This window comes from Typopeltis vanoorti, unplaced genomic scaffold (genome assembly GCF_054136105.1).
Source record: "Typopeltis vanoorti isolate ZY-2024b unplaced genomic scaffold, IOZ_Tvanoo_1.0 HiC_scaffold_764, whole genome shotgun sequence".
NCBI lineage: Eukaryota > Metazoa > Arthropoda > Arachnida > Uropygi > Thelyphonidae > Typopeltis > Typopeltis vanoorti.
This window is the reverse complement of record NW_028328200.1, coordinates 44,243-63,827: the sequence shown is the minus strand read 5'-3', so window position 1 is coordinate 63,827 and position 19,585 is coordinate 44,243. Positions and strand designations below refer to the sequence as shown.

Genomic DNA, 19,585 nt, shown 5'->3' with positions numbered 1-19,585 from the left:
TCTATGACTAAATCTTAATTCAGAGTGTTTATGCATTATACGAGGCTTAGGAAATTTTCATCAATTTCATTAACATATCGAACCTATATAAGATGCAATCCACCCCTTTCTGAAGATCTGCAAGCGAGTAATAAAATGATACTTATTGCAGTAGAACATTTTAGAAATTCATCTGCCACTTTTAGTGATGTTTTTACTTAACTGATTTCTTAAATTTATTCTATTATTTATTCAATGTATTTTTTTATTTACTCGGCTATTTATTTATTTTTACCTTTGCTATTTATTTAATTTACTTGTCTGTTTGCTAGTTATTTCGTTTATTACTTTATTATTTAGTCAATTATTGAGCTATTTAAATCAATCAGTCTCTCTCTCGCTCATCCGTTGGTTTCATTCCAATCTGTTTAACACAATATTGATTGTTGTTACAAACGTTTACTAGTAATTGTTGCTCAGAAGCAAAGAACGAACTTTCATGAATATTTATTATACTCGTGTTGCGTCAGCACGAGCAATTATTCACAGGACAGTGTTTATTTTTTTCAATATACTGTATTGTAATGTATGTATTTATTCATTCTTTGACCTCTTTAGGTTCTATAGATGTGAAGATGGCAAAGAATAAATTATAAGTAAGCAGTACGTGTGTATTGTTCATATATTTTTCTCAATATATCCTTGAAAACGATATATATATATATATATATATATTTTTTTTTTTTTTTTTCACTTGTCATTTCCTATGGTAAATAAATTGCGTGAGATAGCAAGTATGAATTATGGATGACGTCTTTATTCTCTTATAGTGACCTCTCATTATAAAGTTATTTTTTTTATTTGCTTTTAAGTGATCACGAAAAATAAATCATTGGTTCTCGTGAACTGACATCAATGCGAAATAGAATAGGATTCATCACAGGAATGTTTGTATTAAAGTAGTCAAGGCGACTTACCTGACCTGAGCTAAATATGGGCTTGCAGCTACCACGAAATAATGGAGATAGTTCAGCATATAAAATTACGATGTCTTCTCTGTTTGATCTAATAATGTTACTATCATTTCTACCAATTTTCTGTCAAGCATCACCGAATATAGGTAAGCTTTATTCTTGATTCATTTATTTTTTTAAGATACATCATATTAAAGAAACGTAAATGGAAATTGAAATATTTTGTAGAAACTTATGAGGAGAAAATGTAATTCGATTTTATTACCGTTTTTATAAAAATTTCTTTTACAGCTTGATTGTAATTATAAAAGTCTTACTACTTAATTATGCATATATTATTGTGAAACTAAAAAGATAAAAATAATACTATTATCACGTTCATTGACAATCACGCGATATCGCGCGTTACGAGTTCTCACCCTTCGGCCGACCACGCGTTATCGCGTGGACGTCGCTAACTAAATAAAAAAAATTTGGCTACCACACGAAATTCCAATTTTCAGCTTGGCAATGAACGTGTTAAATTATGAATTACACTAGATGTTATTCAGTATATACACACATTAAGTAAACTTTAATCCGAGTTCATAATTCTCAGAGATAGAGGCTTATAGAAAAAGAATCGACCAACCTACTCGGTCAACGCGTAATACACAGATCAGAGTTGTCCAACTTTAGGTAATCCAAGGGTTGCATTAAGAAAAAAATTATTCGAGGGCCGCATCACAATGCGTATCTAATAATTTGGTGACACAAGCGACACATCCTCGATATCTGAACAAATGAACAGCACTAATTGTGCACTCACGTTCCCCGTGAGTGCAGTGTAAGAAAGCTTCTTTGACACATCTAATATTTGAATATAACGTGGGTATATAGTGATGTAAAACCACCAAATAAAATTACCAACATCGAGATTATCGATTAGTGATAGAATTAAAATATCTAATACGCATTCGATTCAAACTGTTATTTTATTTTTTTGCTCGTGAAAATCAAAATCCACAGGCTGGCCGCACAAAATCGCACCACGGGCCTCATCCGGCTCGCTGGCAGTGCTTTGAACAGCCTGACATAGATCAACCAAATACATTTGGATAATTGCTTTAGTTGATAGGAGTTAATACTAAATAATTAAATTCATTTTTGTCAAGAAACTGGCCAAAATATAAAAAAAACGGTCTGATTTAAACAACACATAATTGCCAGAATTGACTTATCGTAATGAAGTCCAATTGGTAAGCCTATATTAGGTTTCATTGTGGTCTTATATTTATTGACAATTAAACCAGACTTCCTGTATACTATACCATAGGATAAGGAGGTATTTTTTTTTTTGTTTAAAAAAAAACTTCTCATTCAGTTAGATTATTATATGCAACACGCAAAATATTTTGTTTGCTTCTTCTCATTTATTTATTTATTTATTAGACTGGAAATATTCTGCAATAGGAAGACTAATCAAAGAGATCCGCTTTCATGATAAGAATTTCCAGAACTACTTCTTGTACCTTTACTCATCAGATCCAGGTAAATTTAACTTCACTCCAAATTATTTTTTTAATTCGAAGTAAATATGGAACACAATATCACAAAAGAATATCCAAAGAACAATTATTCGTACATTTATTGTTTTATATCTTGTATATATAATTCAATTTTAACTTATTTTTTATATAGTCCGGAAACTCTACTCTAGAGAACAAATATGGAATTTTTTCAAGCCTCCTTAGGCATCTAATCTCACACCAGGCGATGAAATTTATCTCCCACCTAAATGCAATCAATATCCATGCACACGGTGGGATTCCTACTGCCAGCCTTTTTCTTGGTAACCTAATAGGCTAACCACTCAGCCAATGAGTTAAGATGAGTCATTAGGTGTTACAAATGCCTGTAGGGTCAATGATCTGAAGTAAACTATATAAATTATAAAACTTTAAGTTGTAACTGTAAACCGTAAGTTTTAACAACAACAACAACAACAACAACAATAATAATAATAATAATAATAATAATAATAATAATAATAATAATAATAATAATTTATATATATATAATATTTATAATACATTACATGAATGCAATTGTGCATAACAGATACTTGGATATACATAATATTTTTAAATAATTGCTTTATGTATTATTTAAAAAAAATTTTTTTTAATTATTTCTCAGATAAATTACATACATTATATGAAGACAATTGTGCATAACAATACTTTCTCGTACATAAAGTTTTTTTTTTAAATAATAATAATAACAATAACTGTTTACAACACATATTATTATAATATTCATAATGATGGTTATTACAGATGTTTCTTTGCAATTTTACACTCTCTATATACAATATCAATGGATATAATCACTCTATATTGCATACTTTTGTTACAGTTATTACATACATTACATACATTTAATTACATATGATACATTACTTACATTTGTTTACATATGATACTTATATTACATACATTTGTTTACATATGATACATTACTTACATTTGTTTACATATGATACTTACATTACATATAATTGTTTACATATGATACTTACATTACATACATTTGTTTACATATGATACTTACATTACATATATTTGTTTACATATGATACTTACATTACATACATTTGTTTACATATTTAATAATAATAATAATAATAATAATAATAATAATAATAATAATAATTCTTTATAACGTATATTATTATAATATTAACAATGATGATTATTACAGATTTTATATTTTTGCATTTTACACTATATATATATATATATATATATATATATATATATAGAGAGAGAGAGAGAGAGAGAGAGAGAGAGAGAGAGAGAGAGAGATTTAATAATCTCTATATAATATTTTTAATAATAATAAATTTTTCTATTATCATCATACATAGTATTTACATATGTACAATTAAAACATTATATATTCTGCTCTGTACAAAATTCTCTATGCAGTTTAAAGTACCTTATTTCTTTGTAATATTTTTTTATTTATATTTTTTTCATATCAGTATCATCATTTATTATTGTACACGGTATTGACATATACATTACAATAATTTGCAGTCTATGATCATGAGGATTAGTTGTACGAGGCAGACTAATCCCACTTACATCGAAGCTAGGGCTAGCTTTTATGAAGGGAGTAGGATTAGCGTTTATTATTTATGTTGTTCGACACTGTTTGTGGAGGGAATGTAGGCGTTGAATGCTGGTGATTTGTGATGTGTATATAAGTGCTAATGCTATATTAAATGTGTTGGTATAGTTTCCAGAGTTCGCATTTTAATGCTCTGTAGTTCTCTATGTGTTTTAAATCTTCTTGATAGATTGTTGAGTAGCATGGGTATCAGATGTGATCTCACAAAAGAACAGTATGAATTGTTGAAGTGTCTAGGGATGTAAAGAGTTGTTGTTAGTTGTTATGCGATATGTGTCTCTGTTGTTATGATAGATCATATTGAAGTAATTCCTTAGTAACATTATGCCGTGTTTTATATTTTTAATGCTCAGAATTCTGTGTATCGCCATAAGTGGTTTGGATATTAGCTGTTGTGTATAGGGTCTCCAAATCACTGTTGACACAATATTCCTATGTAATATTTTTAATTTTGTTACGTGGCTGTTTGATGTGTTTGCTTAGACTATTATATCGTACCTGAATAGAGAGTCAAAGATATCGTGATAGGAGTTTTTTCATGTTAGATGGAATCATGTTTTTTTTTTTTTGGAACAGTTTTACTGCGATGATGCGGAGTTTAGTATGTATGGAATCTAGTTTTGTCTATTTACGGTGGCAATCTATGTAAAGGTCAAGGTATTTTGCATGTGTTACGGGTTTGATTTCGGGACATTGGAAGATATTTTTGTTGTTAATGCAGTGTTATGTGTGACAGTGTAGCGATAGCGGTGCAGAGCGCGTGATTCCCGGATTATGTATTAACATCTGTGTCTTGGTTAATTACAAATGAGGTTTATTAGAAGTATGTTGTGATTTCATTTAGGTCTTGTTGTGCTTTGGCGAGAGGCATGTTGATGTCTGTGTGAACTGCTAGTAGCGCGGTGTCATCTGCATACTGAAATATTTGACTTCGTGTGGGCAGGTTATGAACATCGTTAATTTATATGTTAAATAGAGTAGGTGATAATATGCGCCTTGTGGGACACCGTGTTTTAATTGTATACCCCGGCTGTAACATGAGCCTATTTTTGTTACTTCTGTTGTTTTGAGAGATAGTTCCAGTACCAGGTATGCAGTGTTCCTCTTATCCCGATTGAGTGTTGTTTAGTCAGTAGTATGTCATGTTCAAGTGTATCAAAAGCTTTAGATAAGTTAAGTAGTATAAGGATAACGTATTTGTTTCTATCGAGTGCTTTGTTTATGGCGTTGGAGATGTCTTCTAATAAAGTGATGGTTCTTTTTTTTTCTGAAAGTCGTATTGGTTTTGTGAGATAATGTTGTAATTCTGTAAATAGTTCTGTAGTCTGGTGTTTGTTTTTTTTGAATTTTTGAAATGACAGGTAGGTTAACTATTGGTCTGTAATTCTGTGTATCAATCTTTTACGTTGTTTGTAAATTGGCGTAATTATCGCAGTTTTTAGTTGTTGTGGAAATTATGTTCATGAATCTCAAAAGCACTGGATTTATTTATTCAAAGTGTGTTAAAAGGTCTATGAGTCTTATTCTGTCTGGTCCTGGAGTCGTCTTTGGTTTTAGCTGTAAGAGTGCTTCCTACGGTTCCTGTTTTGTTAGAGGTGGAAAATATATAGTTTGCTATTCGCTTTGCGTTGACAATTTTTTGTTTATCGTTGGTAGATTATGTTTTTCTAGTTGCGTGATATTGTTTGTGAAAGGATAGTTGAATGAACCTACTAGTTCCTCTTGGTTTATATCCTGCCCGCAGCTTTTTTGTAAAAAATCTTGTGCTGAATTTTTCTTCTTTTTTTTCGAGTGAGTAATTCATTGAATGTAGCTCATGTGTGCTTCATATTGCGTTTATATTATGTAAATTTTTGGAAATAGTAGTGTCTTTTTATCCTACGAATTTTTGTTGTTAGTTGATTTCTTGTGCTTTTATATAATCTTTGTAGTTGAGTGTTACTGGTAACTTTTTCAGTCTTTTCCATAGATGTTTCTTTACAGTAATACTATTTAGAATGTCACTATTCATCCATGGATTATTGTCTGTTTGTCGCCTCGTTTGGGTAGGCTTTGTTGCTTTTTTGTATATTTCTGTGAACATTAGGGGACCTACCATAACGGGGAGTTTATGGTAGGGTTTATGTTGTACTGATATATCAAGGTATGTGTTAGTGGTTGAAGAAGCGTGGTCAAGAGTATGTATGTTAATGTCTGTTATTAGAATGAGGCTATGTGTTATACAGGGTTCAATACCGCTTAGCCATGATTCTAATTCATGCAGAAAGCTGAATGGATTATTGTCTTTGGTTCTATATATTATGTTTATTATCTATTTGATGCTATTTTTATCGCTATTTGTGATTTCCAAAATTAGTGTTTCCGCATGTTCGAAATTAGGAGGTTTTTCGGTCAGACTGTATTTTACTTTGATAAATGCCACGGTGCCACCTCCTCTTTTGTTTGGTCTACATACGTTGTAGGTTTGGTAGTGATTAGTGTTGTATGCGTAAATGTCTGTGTGGTTTATTGCAACTTCTATCAGTATTAGCGCATCTATGTTGGTCAAGGTGTAGTTGAGCAGTGTTATCAATGTAAGCCAGTGTTTTTATATTTCTTATGTGTACGATAGTGAAGTCGGTATTGGTGGAAATATTGTCAATCTATTTATTCAAAGAGTCAAAGAACTTGAAGTTTATATTTTCTGACTGGATACGTTCGCCTGTTTTTGAGATTCCCATTATAAAGTTTTTAGGGTGATTTTAAATCTTGTTCTTAAGGATGTGGAGAGTTAATATTTTATAATGGTAGGCTGTGTAGGTCGGATGCCATTGCAATTGTATAAACTCCAGTGTTTTCATTCTGTCACATAAATATCTGTGAATCCTTAGTCCACAAGAATCTGTAGTTTTGTATTCAAGATACCAAGTAATTTTATATAAACGTGGTTTTAATCCTATTTCCAAAGTAAGTAAACAAACAGGAAAGTCAGTTTGCTCCTGCAAGTGGCACTACCATGAGTTGCCTTTTACTTGCACTACTTGCAGGAGCAAACTTGACTTTCTTGTCTGTTTGCTTACTTGAGAAATAGGATTAAAACTAAGTTTATATAAAATTACTTGGTATCTTGAATACATAATATATCCAAGTTAAAAATTGTTTAATGGCATAAGTGCCTTTACGTTAAATATTGCTTGTTCTGATTCGGTTGCATGCAGAAGAGTGTGGAATTTCTATTTGTTCCCATATTATCTGTTTCACCATTTTATTTTGCAAGGGCTTTAATTTGTGAAGTTTGCAATCTGCGTAGAATGTGCATGTTCATGAAACGAAAATGCATTTCAGATGTTTCACATGGCATACTATAGATTAAAAATTTTTCGTATGCGGCAGCACTGTCGTTTATTCGGTATAATTTATTTGCTATTATCCGGAGTGTGTTTATATAGCTATTCGAACTTAGATCAGTATCGAAGTGAAGTTTGAGGTAGTAGGCTGTTTTCAACTGTGTGATTGTTTTGGTGTTTTTTAATAGGATCAGTGTTACAGAGGGGGGGGGGTTGATATCAGATAGTGGGATACTTAGTTTCTATGTTTTGGATCGCAGGGTCTAATAGTTTATTTAGCTTTCATTTTTTCAGAGTTTATATGCATGCCGTTTTCAGTTAGCCAGCTGTTGACCAGTCTAATTTGTTGCATATTTGTGTAGGATTTTCAGTCACTGTGAATGGGCACTATGGCCGCCTGGACTGCATATTGAAAGATATTACTTTTCAGGAGACGTTGTTTAATGCCCTGCTTATATATTTTAAATAGCATCGGAGAAAAGAACGGCTTGTTGTTGTATTTTACTAGTTACTGGTAACGCTTTGTAGTGCGCTAAGCCTATACGTGTGATCTGCATTCAGTTTTTCATGTATGTTGAACCACAGGAGTAGCCGTCTTCGGATTCCTATACGTATTAGTTTGTCCATTATTGTGTCTGTGTGTTATGTGTCGAACATTTTTGTTGGGTTAATAAAAACAACCAATATTATTCTGTTTTTTATTAACGCAGCGTTTATTAGGTTTGTGATATCTTCTTGAAAACCATGCAGCATTTTATGAATGGTGTGGAATTTTTCAACGTACATGGAGTTTGAATGCACAACGCCCTCCATAATTCGATTGATTATGGCTATGGATCTGTGGTTGTTTACAATGATTCTTTTTCCATGTCTATGTATATGGGAGTGATTAATACATAAACGATTAATACACGTTTCGAAGATTTTGTTTAGCAGTTTAGTATAACAGGACCTAGGACAGTTGAGTTTCTTTTGATATTTTTTGGTCTCAGTCCGGTATACCTGGGGATTAATTTGATAAATTGCATGTGACAGTTCTTCTGTTGTTATTGTTATGAACTGGATTTCCCGTGGTCGTAGGGGAGAATATTTCTTTATGTGAGGGAAGAATATTTCCTGCAGGTTTTCGACAGAGTTTCACAAAGTGCTAATTAAAGTCGATATCCCTCAACTGCTTGAGGGATATCGACTCGCAAGCATGGCTGAGTTTTATCGTTTGATAGGCGGTGTGTTTGTGTGTATCGACTAGCATTTCAATTGATCAAGAACCAGGTTTCCTACATATCGTCTGAGTTGTAGTTGATTCATTTTTTTAACAGCAGACAGAATCATGGATTCTGTCTGCTGTTAACACTTATCTTTATTTTTGTCATTGATTTGTTATGTATTTTATTAAATCTAAGTTTAAGATTAGTATATAAATAGTGTCTGTAGAGTATGATGATGATATATCTATACAGTCCGTTTGTCCGATTTCATCACTACAACATTTTCGTTTATGACGATTTATGCTGTTTTGTAGCCTCAGTGCGTTTTTTAAAGTCTTCTTTTCTCTTGTATATGATGGACGGGTTGAATTATATGCTAATAGCGGGTCTAGGTATTGCGATGTGTTGCTGTTATTTGGATTCATAATGTTTATGTTTATATCATTATTATTCTCAAGTATTCTGAGGAGTCTTCTTTGGTAGAAAGCCATCCATTTAATTCATCAAGAATATTTATGGTGTTTATCTTGAGTGGTCTTTAACAGCATTTAACATCATATTCTGTGGTATTGTTTACTTCGATGCATATGTTCTGAGCATATTTTAATTTATAGTTTATTTCTTTTACTTCGACATTTTTACTGGCTAAATATTATTATTCCAGCTCCTGGATAGTGCGTTTATTGTTCAAAGGTTGGCACTTAACTGGTTGCTTCTTCTTTTGTTGTGTATACTTCTATTAATACTAAAATAGTTATGTTGTTTATATCTTCCTTCAGATAAGCTTAGAGGGAAAGCCAGTAATTTCGAATACTACTGATGTCCTTTTTTGGGGTTAGTCACTTGTTTCCATTCTGTTATCAAGTTTAGAATATGGAAGGGTCGTATTCTGTGGTAATTAGATCTGCTTAGTGGTTTCCGTTCATGTGGATTGATATCTTTGTTCCCTTCTTTTAGAATCATTAGTTTCTTTTAATGTAGTAACCTATTTAGATCTAAGGATTCTATTTGGATGGGCTTTGCTTATTTTGTTTTAAAGAGAATTTTTGCATTCTCTGGCTCATCAAAACTAGCAGCTTGTTTCTGTTTTTGTGTGGTAGAATAGTTTCTGGTAATATGATACTGAATATTCCGACATGAAGATTGGGACATGGTTGTAGGTTGCCTTCAGATCCTTGATTATATTTCGTTTTTATCCTTCTTTTATGAGAATCTCTTGTAGGATTGTTTATGAGTCGCACTACAACAGTAGGTAGTTAGAGCAAAGCTTCTCTTTTCGTTTATTTGAGTTACTCGATGAACGGATTGAAAGCGCATTAGTTCAATAGGAATACCGATTTTGTGGCTTAATTCTACTTCGGCGTTTCTTAAATATTTAGTTCATGCCATTTCTGGAGAATGTCTATGAGAAGAGCATGTTTATTATGCTGATGACTTAGAAGTTCGCACTACATTTTATAGAATTTAGTTCTTGCAGTACACTGTCTCTTTAATTACGTTATGCTGTCTTCTTTACGTAAGCACTTTTACTCTGTTTTTAATTTCTCTGTAGGTCAGTAGTACATACCTCTACCGAATCATTAGGAAACTTGATAACTCCTCATATTCATTATTATTATTATTATTATTGCTTATTTATTTATTTATTTGTAATGTGTGCTGCCTGTCGTTCAAATTGTTTATGAACAAATGTGACTAAGTAGTCTTTTAAGATTTGTAGCCAATTTTCAAGTACTGGATTCAAACCTGGCTCACCTGCATTTGCGTTATAATACTCCTTGTGCTACATTGACTGTTTACCAGGTGCTCCTGCTCTTTATAAGCACATCCACTCGTTAGGCTTCGCATTCGATTTGCGTTGCCACGTAGCTTACGATGCATTCAAAATTAGAAAATGAATTCTCAGGCACTTCCTGCATTATGTTATTTTCTTTCCTCGTTAGGTCTTCCTCGCATATGCAGCCTTCATGATCCTTCTAGCTTTCATGATCCTAGTATGGCTGATAAAATAGCGACTTCCTTTTTTCTCCTATTGTTGATTAATTGTCGCTTGCTTCATGTTTTAACAATTTATATTTTATATATGACTTCACAGATACAATTTCTATATCAACATTTTCGGCTGGATGAATATATCTCATTGGCATACTCTGAATACTAATCCACAAGTAAAAAACTACTTTAGAACTCAAGAAATAGTAGCATAACAAAAGCGTGCTTGGCATCCCCTCATACCACTGCGCCTTCTTGTGTATTCGATCGAGTAGTTTCTCTGTGGGTTCAAATCACGTCGTGACATAGCTATTTGTGAATATCTTCCTATGACAAACGATTTTCACTTCCCGGTATGAAACTAGGATTCTGCTTTTTCAACACCTGAAAAAAAAGTGTCATGTAGTTGATCAAGTAGGGCTGCCGTATTATTCTTAATCCACCTCAGGTACTGAAATGACCTTTAAAAAGGAAAGAAAAAAGAAATCAGACTGGTTGAAGGTAGAGTATTCCATGATTGCATTTTTGAACTAAAAGCATTACTACGTTCATGACATTTTGGGACGCATTGTCTTTTTCCTTCTTAATGGAAATTAAGAAGAAAAAATTTCCTTCTTACAGTTCCTCATGTTATCATGAGAATGATATGCATGAGGACCTGATTGTGTTCTCTCAAGGGCTTTAATTAAAATACCTGTTACCTAGTGCTATACTATACAGCATCCATTATACCTATTTCTTTTAATTAACATTGAATACATTTACACGATTTCTTTGTATTTGGAACTCTTTCGTAATTACGAACCTTTTTTATTCTTTCTTATTTCTTTAAGTAGGAATAATCGTTTTATTTTTGTCGTTATAGATTTTCTACTGAAATATCAAGAATTTGGAACACAAACACTCTTTGAAAACGGAATTTCTTTGAGAATTTTCAAGGATTGGAAGGGAATTGAATACATAAACAGTTTAAACGATCCTTTCACTCTAAAACCAGCTGCTCAAGCGGAACTAAAATACATTATTATTTACAGTTGTGACTCTGTTAGTCAGGCCCTGACTAATATTCGAAAGGTAATGTATCTATTTTTCTATGAAATATCGCAAAGTTTTTGTTTTTGGAATTCTTAAAACAGTAGGAAATTAACAGAATAATTTGACAAATAATGACAGTTTTTTCAAGAACTGATCTATTAAGTGCTTTCTTTCCTGTTTCCAACAATAAAGAGATCACAGAACGATATATCATCATGAAAATCATCGTCCATACGATTAATATGAATCTATATCGAAATTTTAATTCATAAATGTGGTATGTATTATAAATTCAATTTATTTATATTATTCAACCTATAGGTAAGTCGAAATGTCACTTGGATCGCGAATATTAAAATTAAATTCTTGCATGTAAATTAAAGGCAAGAAAGAAATTAATAATTAATAGACAAGATAATAAATTATTAATTTCTTTCCAGGTTTTGTAACAACAAATTGGTTAGGCCAATATGTTTCTTACAGGTTCACATGAGAGCAAAGTTTACCAGTTACTGGTTCGTGTTTGTTGATGACCAACAAATAAACAAGGCTTATGTATTGCATAGATTCTCTTCTACTCTTAAAGGGATTTCCGATTTAAGTTTCATTATTCCTTCTTCCAGTAACAATTTTACTTTAAAACACGTAAGTATAATTTCTTTATTTATAAAAAACATCAGTATATTATTATTGATAATAATAATGTATGCTGTAATTTTGCAGATCGTTTTGTTTTATAAGGAGAATATAAATAATAATGACTTCGTTTTAAAAACATGGTTTGTTGTTTCGGAAGAAAATGAAAATATGCAATGTAACCATTGCCATCTACTGACAAAAATTAGAACTAAATAGGTCTCATACAATTTACTCACAAAAATATTTCTCCTAAAATGCTATGACAACGTTTTAGCTTTCGAATTCACATCGCATAATTATTCTGAGTATATACATATATTATTAGCATTGTTTTCATATTGTTTGTAGTTTACACTTCAAGTTATACAAAAGATACAAGTAGAGGAAGATGGACTTCTTTTTTTATTTCATTTGATTTTTCAGAACTTCGCAGAGTATGAAGTATACCATTACCAGAAACATCTTTTTGGATCTTCAACCAAACTGACAATAAACAATGAAGCCAAAAAGTATCGATTCACATATTTAAATGGTAAACAAGATTGCCAAAATTTGAAGGGCCAGACTGTTACAATTGCTGCTCTTTCAGTAAGTTAAACTAATAAGTCTTATATATTTATATATTTCTTTTATGATTAATACAATATTTTATATTATTTTTATAATTACTTTATATAGCAGCTCTTAAGTACTAAAATAATATCCATATTCTAAAAATGATTGATTGACAGCTAAATTCTCTAATGGATAGATTTCATAATTATTTAAAATTTATTTTTAAGGATGAATTTTCCATTCTGACAAAAAACAAGAAGGATGAATGGATACAGTCGGATGGCTTCGATTCGCATTTTATAAAAACGCTCTCAGAAAAAATGAAATTCAAGTAAGACAATAATTGTGTACTATCTGCTGTACTTTTTTGTGAGGAAAACATTCAATTTATGGTTGGATAAATTATTTAATATTATACTAATAGAAAATTGTGTTTAAACAGAGTAAAAGTTCGTGTACCGAATGATGGTGAGTACGGATTGATGGCTAACGATACATTCACAGGGCTCGTTGGCTTAGTTTATGAACAGGTAAAGCACTAAAAATTATAAATATGCTTTTACAGTAATTAAATAATATTAATAAAATTGCATCAAGATTTATATTGGTTTATAGGAAGCTGATCTGACAGCAACGATGCTTTTTAACAATTATCAAAGACTTTTGGCTGATGATCCCATTTTTCCATATGCAATGACCAAGACGGTGTTTGTAACTCGTGCTCCGACAAAGGTTGAGAAATCAACAGGGATGTTTTTGCCCTTTACTGCGCAAGTAAGATATTCTATTGTCATATTTTAAATGAAATCTAATCGATGAAATATTTTAAAATTAAACCGCATTTTATACAGTCTAGATAGCTTAGATAATCTCGAAACTAAAAACGTAACTTCAGCATACTTTAGGCTTGAAAGCCCAAAGTGTGTGGTGATTTCATGCCTGGCGATCAGATTTGCCTATCTGTAATTATGTACATGAGACGGTGGTTGTCTCTGATCGCTACGCCATCTAGAGACTCACACCAACAATGACGAGAATGTAGACTGGCTAGTAGTTTATTTCGAAGATGCTAGGTTATGCTTTATGGGAAATCAAGGGATATTAGGAGAATAATTAATTTTCTAAGTATTCTACTGAGCATTTTAAAATATAATGATCACGATATAACAAGTGAAACTGGTATTTGTTTTAAATTATAAAAGCGTAATAAATATATGAAAAATTATTTCATATATTTATAACGAATGCTTACTAAATATCTGGCAAACAAATAATTAATTTTAATTTCATGTTTCAGTTGTGGTTGGCACTTGGGATATGCTTCATTTTTATTTCTATCTTCATTTACGTTGTATACCGTTTGTCGTCTGTGCTTTATTGTGGACCACAATTCTCGCTTTATAACGTTATTTGGCTTGTATATGGAAGTTTTGTTTCGCAAGGTAAGAATTTATCAAATATTTTATCCCAAAATCAAATTAATACAAGTTACTTTGATATTATGAAACACCTGATATGCTTCATTAATATTTTAATGGGCTAAAAATATGCTTATAGAAGCATAGAAGCACAAATATCACAATTCTAGAATTTCGTCTACGACATCTTTGTGAATTTTATATTGCAAATTCAATAAACATATGACTTCTTGGCAAGATTTTTCTGTTTATAACAGCCCGAAGACTACTTTGAGAAGTAATTATATTCATAGTAGATTCTAACAAAAATAACCGAAACAGTTAACACGCGTATAACACACAAAGAGAATATGTTATACTTACTGTTATGTTGTCTTGTCAGGATTACAAAGAGCATAATAATAATAATAAGAAGAAGAAGAAATCCATATCGGATCAGTCGACGCCCTGGTCATAAAGGACTGCGTCAGATGTTGGGGAACCTGAGCATCAGGCAATAAGTGGGCTACAGGACCCAGCTCTCCTTGCTGGACAATCAGAGCAGGAAGTTGAAAGAAACCAAACGTAAAAAACGGACTGTAGAAGAAAAAACAAAGAAGTTATGAAATATTTTTACAGATCAACACTAGATAAACAGGATTTTAGAAGCGTATGCATTTAATTTGGAAACAAAGATTTCCAGAATCTTCAATAACAGAACAAAGACTTATGGACCAAAAGAAATTCGTTTTCCTTAACAAAATATTTACTGAACTTGAGCCGAAGAGTTACATTATAAACCAACAACTTCAGTAGCAGCAAATCTTCAGGAGATAGCAATATCTAACTTTGTAATTCAACTCAGAGCATCAAGCTGACGACATACCTCAGAATGTTTTGACAGAAATGCAGTGTAAAATGAAGTCAGGGATATTGGAACATATGAACTCCATAAATGACCGTATAACACTACCACCATTACAAGCTTTACATAAATCTAAGCTAAAACAGCTCTTGTTTGGACGCAAATTCTGTGATAAAAACCATCACAACCAACAGTATAAAGAAAACAAATCAGCTCCTATACAGCACAGCCTATATCATTACAGTGAAGCTTGGTTGCAAACTGCAAGAGCAAAAGCCGAGGTTAAAGTAATCTTCACCATGGAAAATCCGGTCGGAAGGAAAAGTAAACAAACTTCGAGCTGATCTGAGCAATTTAAAGAGTTTCAAAGAAGGAAGGAAAAATAATAACACGAAAACCAAGCTAATTAACACATGTAATTTGGCCAACAAAACAATTGCTGAAGTTACCGAAGAGCTAAAAGAAAGAATTACAGCAACTACACAGAAAATTAAAAGATATGAAGCAATAATAAACCAATATGTATAAAGTATGCAGTTTTTACAGAACCAATGTCAATTCTTTCAGTCTCTAGAGAAATACAAATGCAAACAATCATTCACCAGAAAAAGAAGAAACACTTACATTTTGGAAGTCAATCTGGGATAATCCTATTCAACACAATAAAGATACTTCATGGATTAAGGAAATAGAATCAAAAGTGAAACAAAACAAAAACAAAATATCATTATCACTAAAGAAATGGTCGGTGTACAAGCTAGAAAATTAAAAATCTGAAGTGAACCTGGCAAAGACGAACTATATGGATTTTGGTTAAAGTATCAAACTAGTCTACATGATCGAATGGCAGAATAATTTAAGTATTTTGTTGCAGTCAGTTTCAGTGGAAGACTGGATTATATCTGAGCGCACTTTCCTTTCATGAATGATAATGATTAGAGTCAGACATAAGTAACTATCGTCCAATAATATGCCTACCAACTATACTTAAGCTGTTTACTGCAATCATAGCATTTTCCATATGCCAGTACTTATCAGATAATCTGATTTATCCCATTGAACAAAAAGGCAATTTTCAAAAATCTAGAGGAACAAAAGACGAGATCGTTATTAATAAAATGATTCTCAGAAACTCAAAAAGACGACAAACTAACTTAAACATGGCATAGATAGATTATAAGAAAGCATTCGATTCCCACCCACACTCGTGGAACCTGAAATCACTACAAATAATTGAAATTAGCAAAAAAAAACAACATATGTTTCTTTCTGGAATGAAGGATTTGGAGATATTAGCATTACACATGGACTTTTTCAAGGTGATTCCTTGTCACCATTGCTCTTTAACATTTCTTTGATATCTTTGACTAATTCTGAAGAAAGCAAAACTTGGATATGAAATTCCTAAATATACCATTAAAATGTCTCATCTATTGTATATGGATGACTTGAAGTTATATGGAAAATCGGCCCAGCAAATAGACTCTTTAATGAACACAGTTGTATTTTCAGTCAGGACATCAAAACTGAATTTGATTTAGATAAATTTGCAATTCTATAATAGATAGAATATGACATTAATGACATTAGCAATTTTAATTTTGATCAATAGAAATATATAAAAGCAATTTCATCTGACAAATATTACAAATACCTAGGAATATTTGAGGTGAGTGATATTCCCCACTCGAGAGTTAAACAAAAGACAGCAGCAGAATACACTAAAAAAGTTAGAATAGTTAGAAATATTCGGAAACAAAAAACTAAATGGATTAAACACAATTACAGCAATGAATTCTTGGGCTATACCACGTGTTCCGATACACAGCTGGCATAACAGATTCGACAAAAGAGACAAAAATTGGACTGCAAAACTAGAAAATTAATGAATATGCATTATGCATTACATCCCCGAAGTGATGTTGACCGGTTGTCCTAAAAAGGAGAATAGGCGAACGGAGTCTGCTGCAAGTGAGATAGACTGTGGAAGAAGAAGAAATTAGTTTAATAAGTTATATCAACAATAGCTCTGAGCAAATGCTTCAAGCACTTATGCAAGAGGGCCTTCTAAAAGCAACAGGAAACAAATCTGATTACAAAAAGGAACAGCAAAATAACAGATATGTGCTGTGGAAAAAGAAACCTTGGATGGCCAATTTCGTCGAGATTTAGAGGAAAAAATTGACGTGAACAAGACGATTTCGAAAACTGATCCATTTTGATGTTTCCCACTTGGTTGGCTGAATGATATGAGAGAGATCGGCATATACTGCAGGGGACAGAAACAGAGGTCATCCTTTTTTTTTTTTTTTTTTATTACGTTGAGCCCATAAAAGTGAGTTTGGTTGATCAACCTATAGTACATTAGTACCGTTTATGGGTAGAGGGTTGGAATTCCATGAATCCTGGAAATTGAAGTAGTGTAGTTCGCATGGACTGGAGGTCTAAATTTTTTCTCTTGGCAAGTAGGAGAGGAATAAGATGCCAGTGGAACTGGTAAGTGCATCATCTGATAATGAATTCTAGAAGCTTAATCAGCGGTATGTTTCTCTTTTAGTGGTTCTACCATGAAGAGATATTGAATTCGCAGAAGGACCTTAGAATAATAAAGAAATGAAACATGTTATAACAGTTTAATCAACTGAGCACAAATGTTATTTCTGATTACTTTAAACTGATGTCGATTCATCTCATGTGGTGTTCGATATAAATATATTTTATTTAATTTGAAACTGATTTTATACTTTGTTGATGTAATTGAAGACTTTTTTCATTAAATATTTTTGTTAATTTGGTTTATGATTTATGGATTTAATTTATCATTTTGTAGACTTAATTTTGAATTAATTTAACATTTGTTGATATGAGTTTGCTCTGATTTAATATTTTTGTCCTTTTAATATATAGAGACTTTATGGCATTTTTGTTATAACAATGCGCACCAATTATAATTCTTTTTTTTTATTTTCCGGTAATTAATATTTCTTAATGTATAATTAAATTATAAAGATAATTACTTGTTTATATATATATATATATATATATATATTATTTATTTTATTTTTTTTTTGTGTGTGTGTGTGTGTGTGTGTGTGTGTGTGTGTGTGTGTGTGTGTGTGTGTGTGTGTGTGTGTGTGTGTGTGTGTGTTATACTCGGGTTCTAGTCAGTACAAATATTAATTTTCTAAATGTATACATCCCGATTCAATTCTAATAACAATATATATATTATTTAGATCTGAAAGAAAAGGGTTTATTATTATTTCAGGAGTTGAAGAGAGGATGCTGATTTATCCACCTTTTCGACTGGTCTATATTTTCTGGAGGATATCCACGGCTGTAATCATGGCTGGCTATTGCGGTACCCTCTTGTCATTCATGACAATTGTGGGCCACGAGAAACCCATTGCAACCATCGAAGAATTATCCAAGGTGATTAATGATGGAAAATTTGCAGTTGGTGTTTTTAGGGATACAGCAATGCATAGGTATTTAAAGGTGAATTTCTTTTCTTTATGGGTTTCATTAACGCGTTTGAATTCCCAAATTACAGTGATTAATTCAATTTCCTTAAAAGTTAACATTGCACATTTATGGTTTATTTACCATTTTATAGTTTATTTCTTTGCGTATTTATGCAGTGAAAAGATTTTAATTTTTGTTCAACTCTGCAGTTAAATAAAAATCTACAATATGACTTATACAATTTCCAACATAATATTCCCCTCTTAGGGTTTAAGACCACAAGATGGTAGCACTAAGTGCCTTAACTCTTCTCTTAAAGCATAGATTCATTGATAGCTCCAGCTCCGTAAAGATACTCAGCTGAATTTATTATCACTTAATCATATATAATTTCTATCGTGTCTTCTCTTTTGTTTTCCTTTTCTGTATCAAAGTACACAAGGTATTCTTGAAGTCACCGCAAGAGGAAATCGCTCATTGGATGAGCATTTCGCACAAAGTATTTAACGGTTCCTTCCTGGTCGGTGATAGCTTATTATTCTTTGTATTTGATGGTCTGATTTGTTATTCTACTGCATTTGCTGGAATTGTATTCCCTTTTATGTTGGCAAATGACTTAAGCTGATTATCGTGATTTTGTTTCCATTCTTTGTGGTAGTGACGTAGCAATGATATGTAATATCGTAACGAACATTGCAGTATTCTGGACTGATTTGTATTATTGATTGTGGAGAAATTTTATACTTACAATTTGCTATGGAACCCACGAAAATGAAACTGCCATATACTGGCATTATCCTTTCAGATGTTTGCAGGTCTCTAACATATTACCCCTCTTTCTCATGTCTGTCTCAAAATATACACACCATAGCATTTATACCGTGTTTCACACTTTTCTTTGAACCGCCACTACGTTATCTGCATTAGCGCTGAAATCAGATCTGTGTAAAATAGTCCAGGCGAGGTTTCATCAAGG

The 19,585-nt window shown here is 32.0% G+C and overlaps 1 protein-coding gene across 1 annotated transcript in view; it reads left to right on the top strand.

Moving 5' to 3' along the window:
- The first annotated feature begins 972 nt into the window (after positions 1–972).
- The window catches only part of LOC150092084 (glutamate receptor ionotropic, delta-1-like), a 28,568-nt gene continuing 9,955 nt past the window's right edge, over positions 973–19,585 (top strand). The window contains exons 1-10 of the mRNA XM_090415322.1: positions 973–1,099; positions 2,385–2,483; positions 11,519–11,727; positions 12,172–12,333; positions 12,751–12,915; positions 13,110–13,213; positions 13,325–13,412; positions 13,498–13,656; positions 14,180–14,324; positions 18,413–18,642. Coding sequence (XP_090271448.1) covers positions 973–1,099; positions 2,385–2,483; positions 11,519–11,727; positions 12,172–12,333; positions 12,751–12,915; positions 13,110–13,213; positions 13,325–13,412; positions 13,498–13,656; positions 14,180–14,324; positions 18,413–18,642 — 1,488 coding nt within the window. The remainder of the gene's footprint in view (positions 1,100–2,384; positions 2,484–11,518; positions 11,728–12,171; positions 12,334–12,750; positions 12,916–13,109; positions 13,214–13,324; positions 13,413–13,497; positions 13,657–14,179; positions 14,325–18,412; positions 18,643–19,585) is intronic.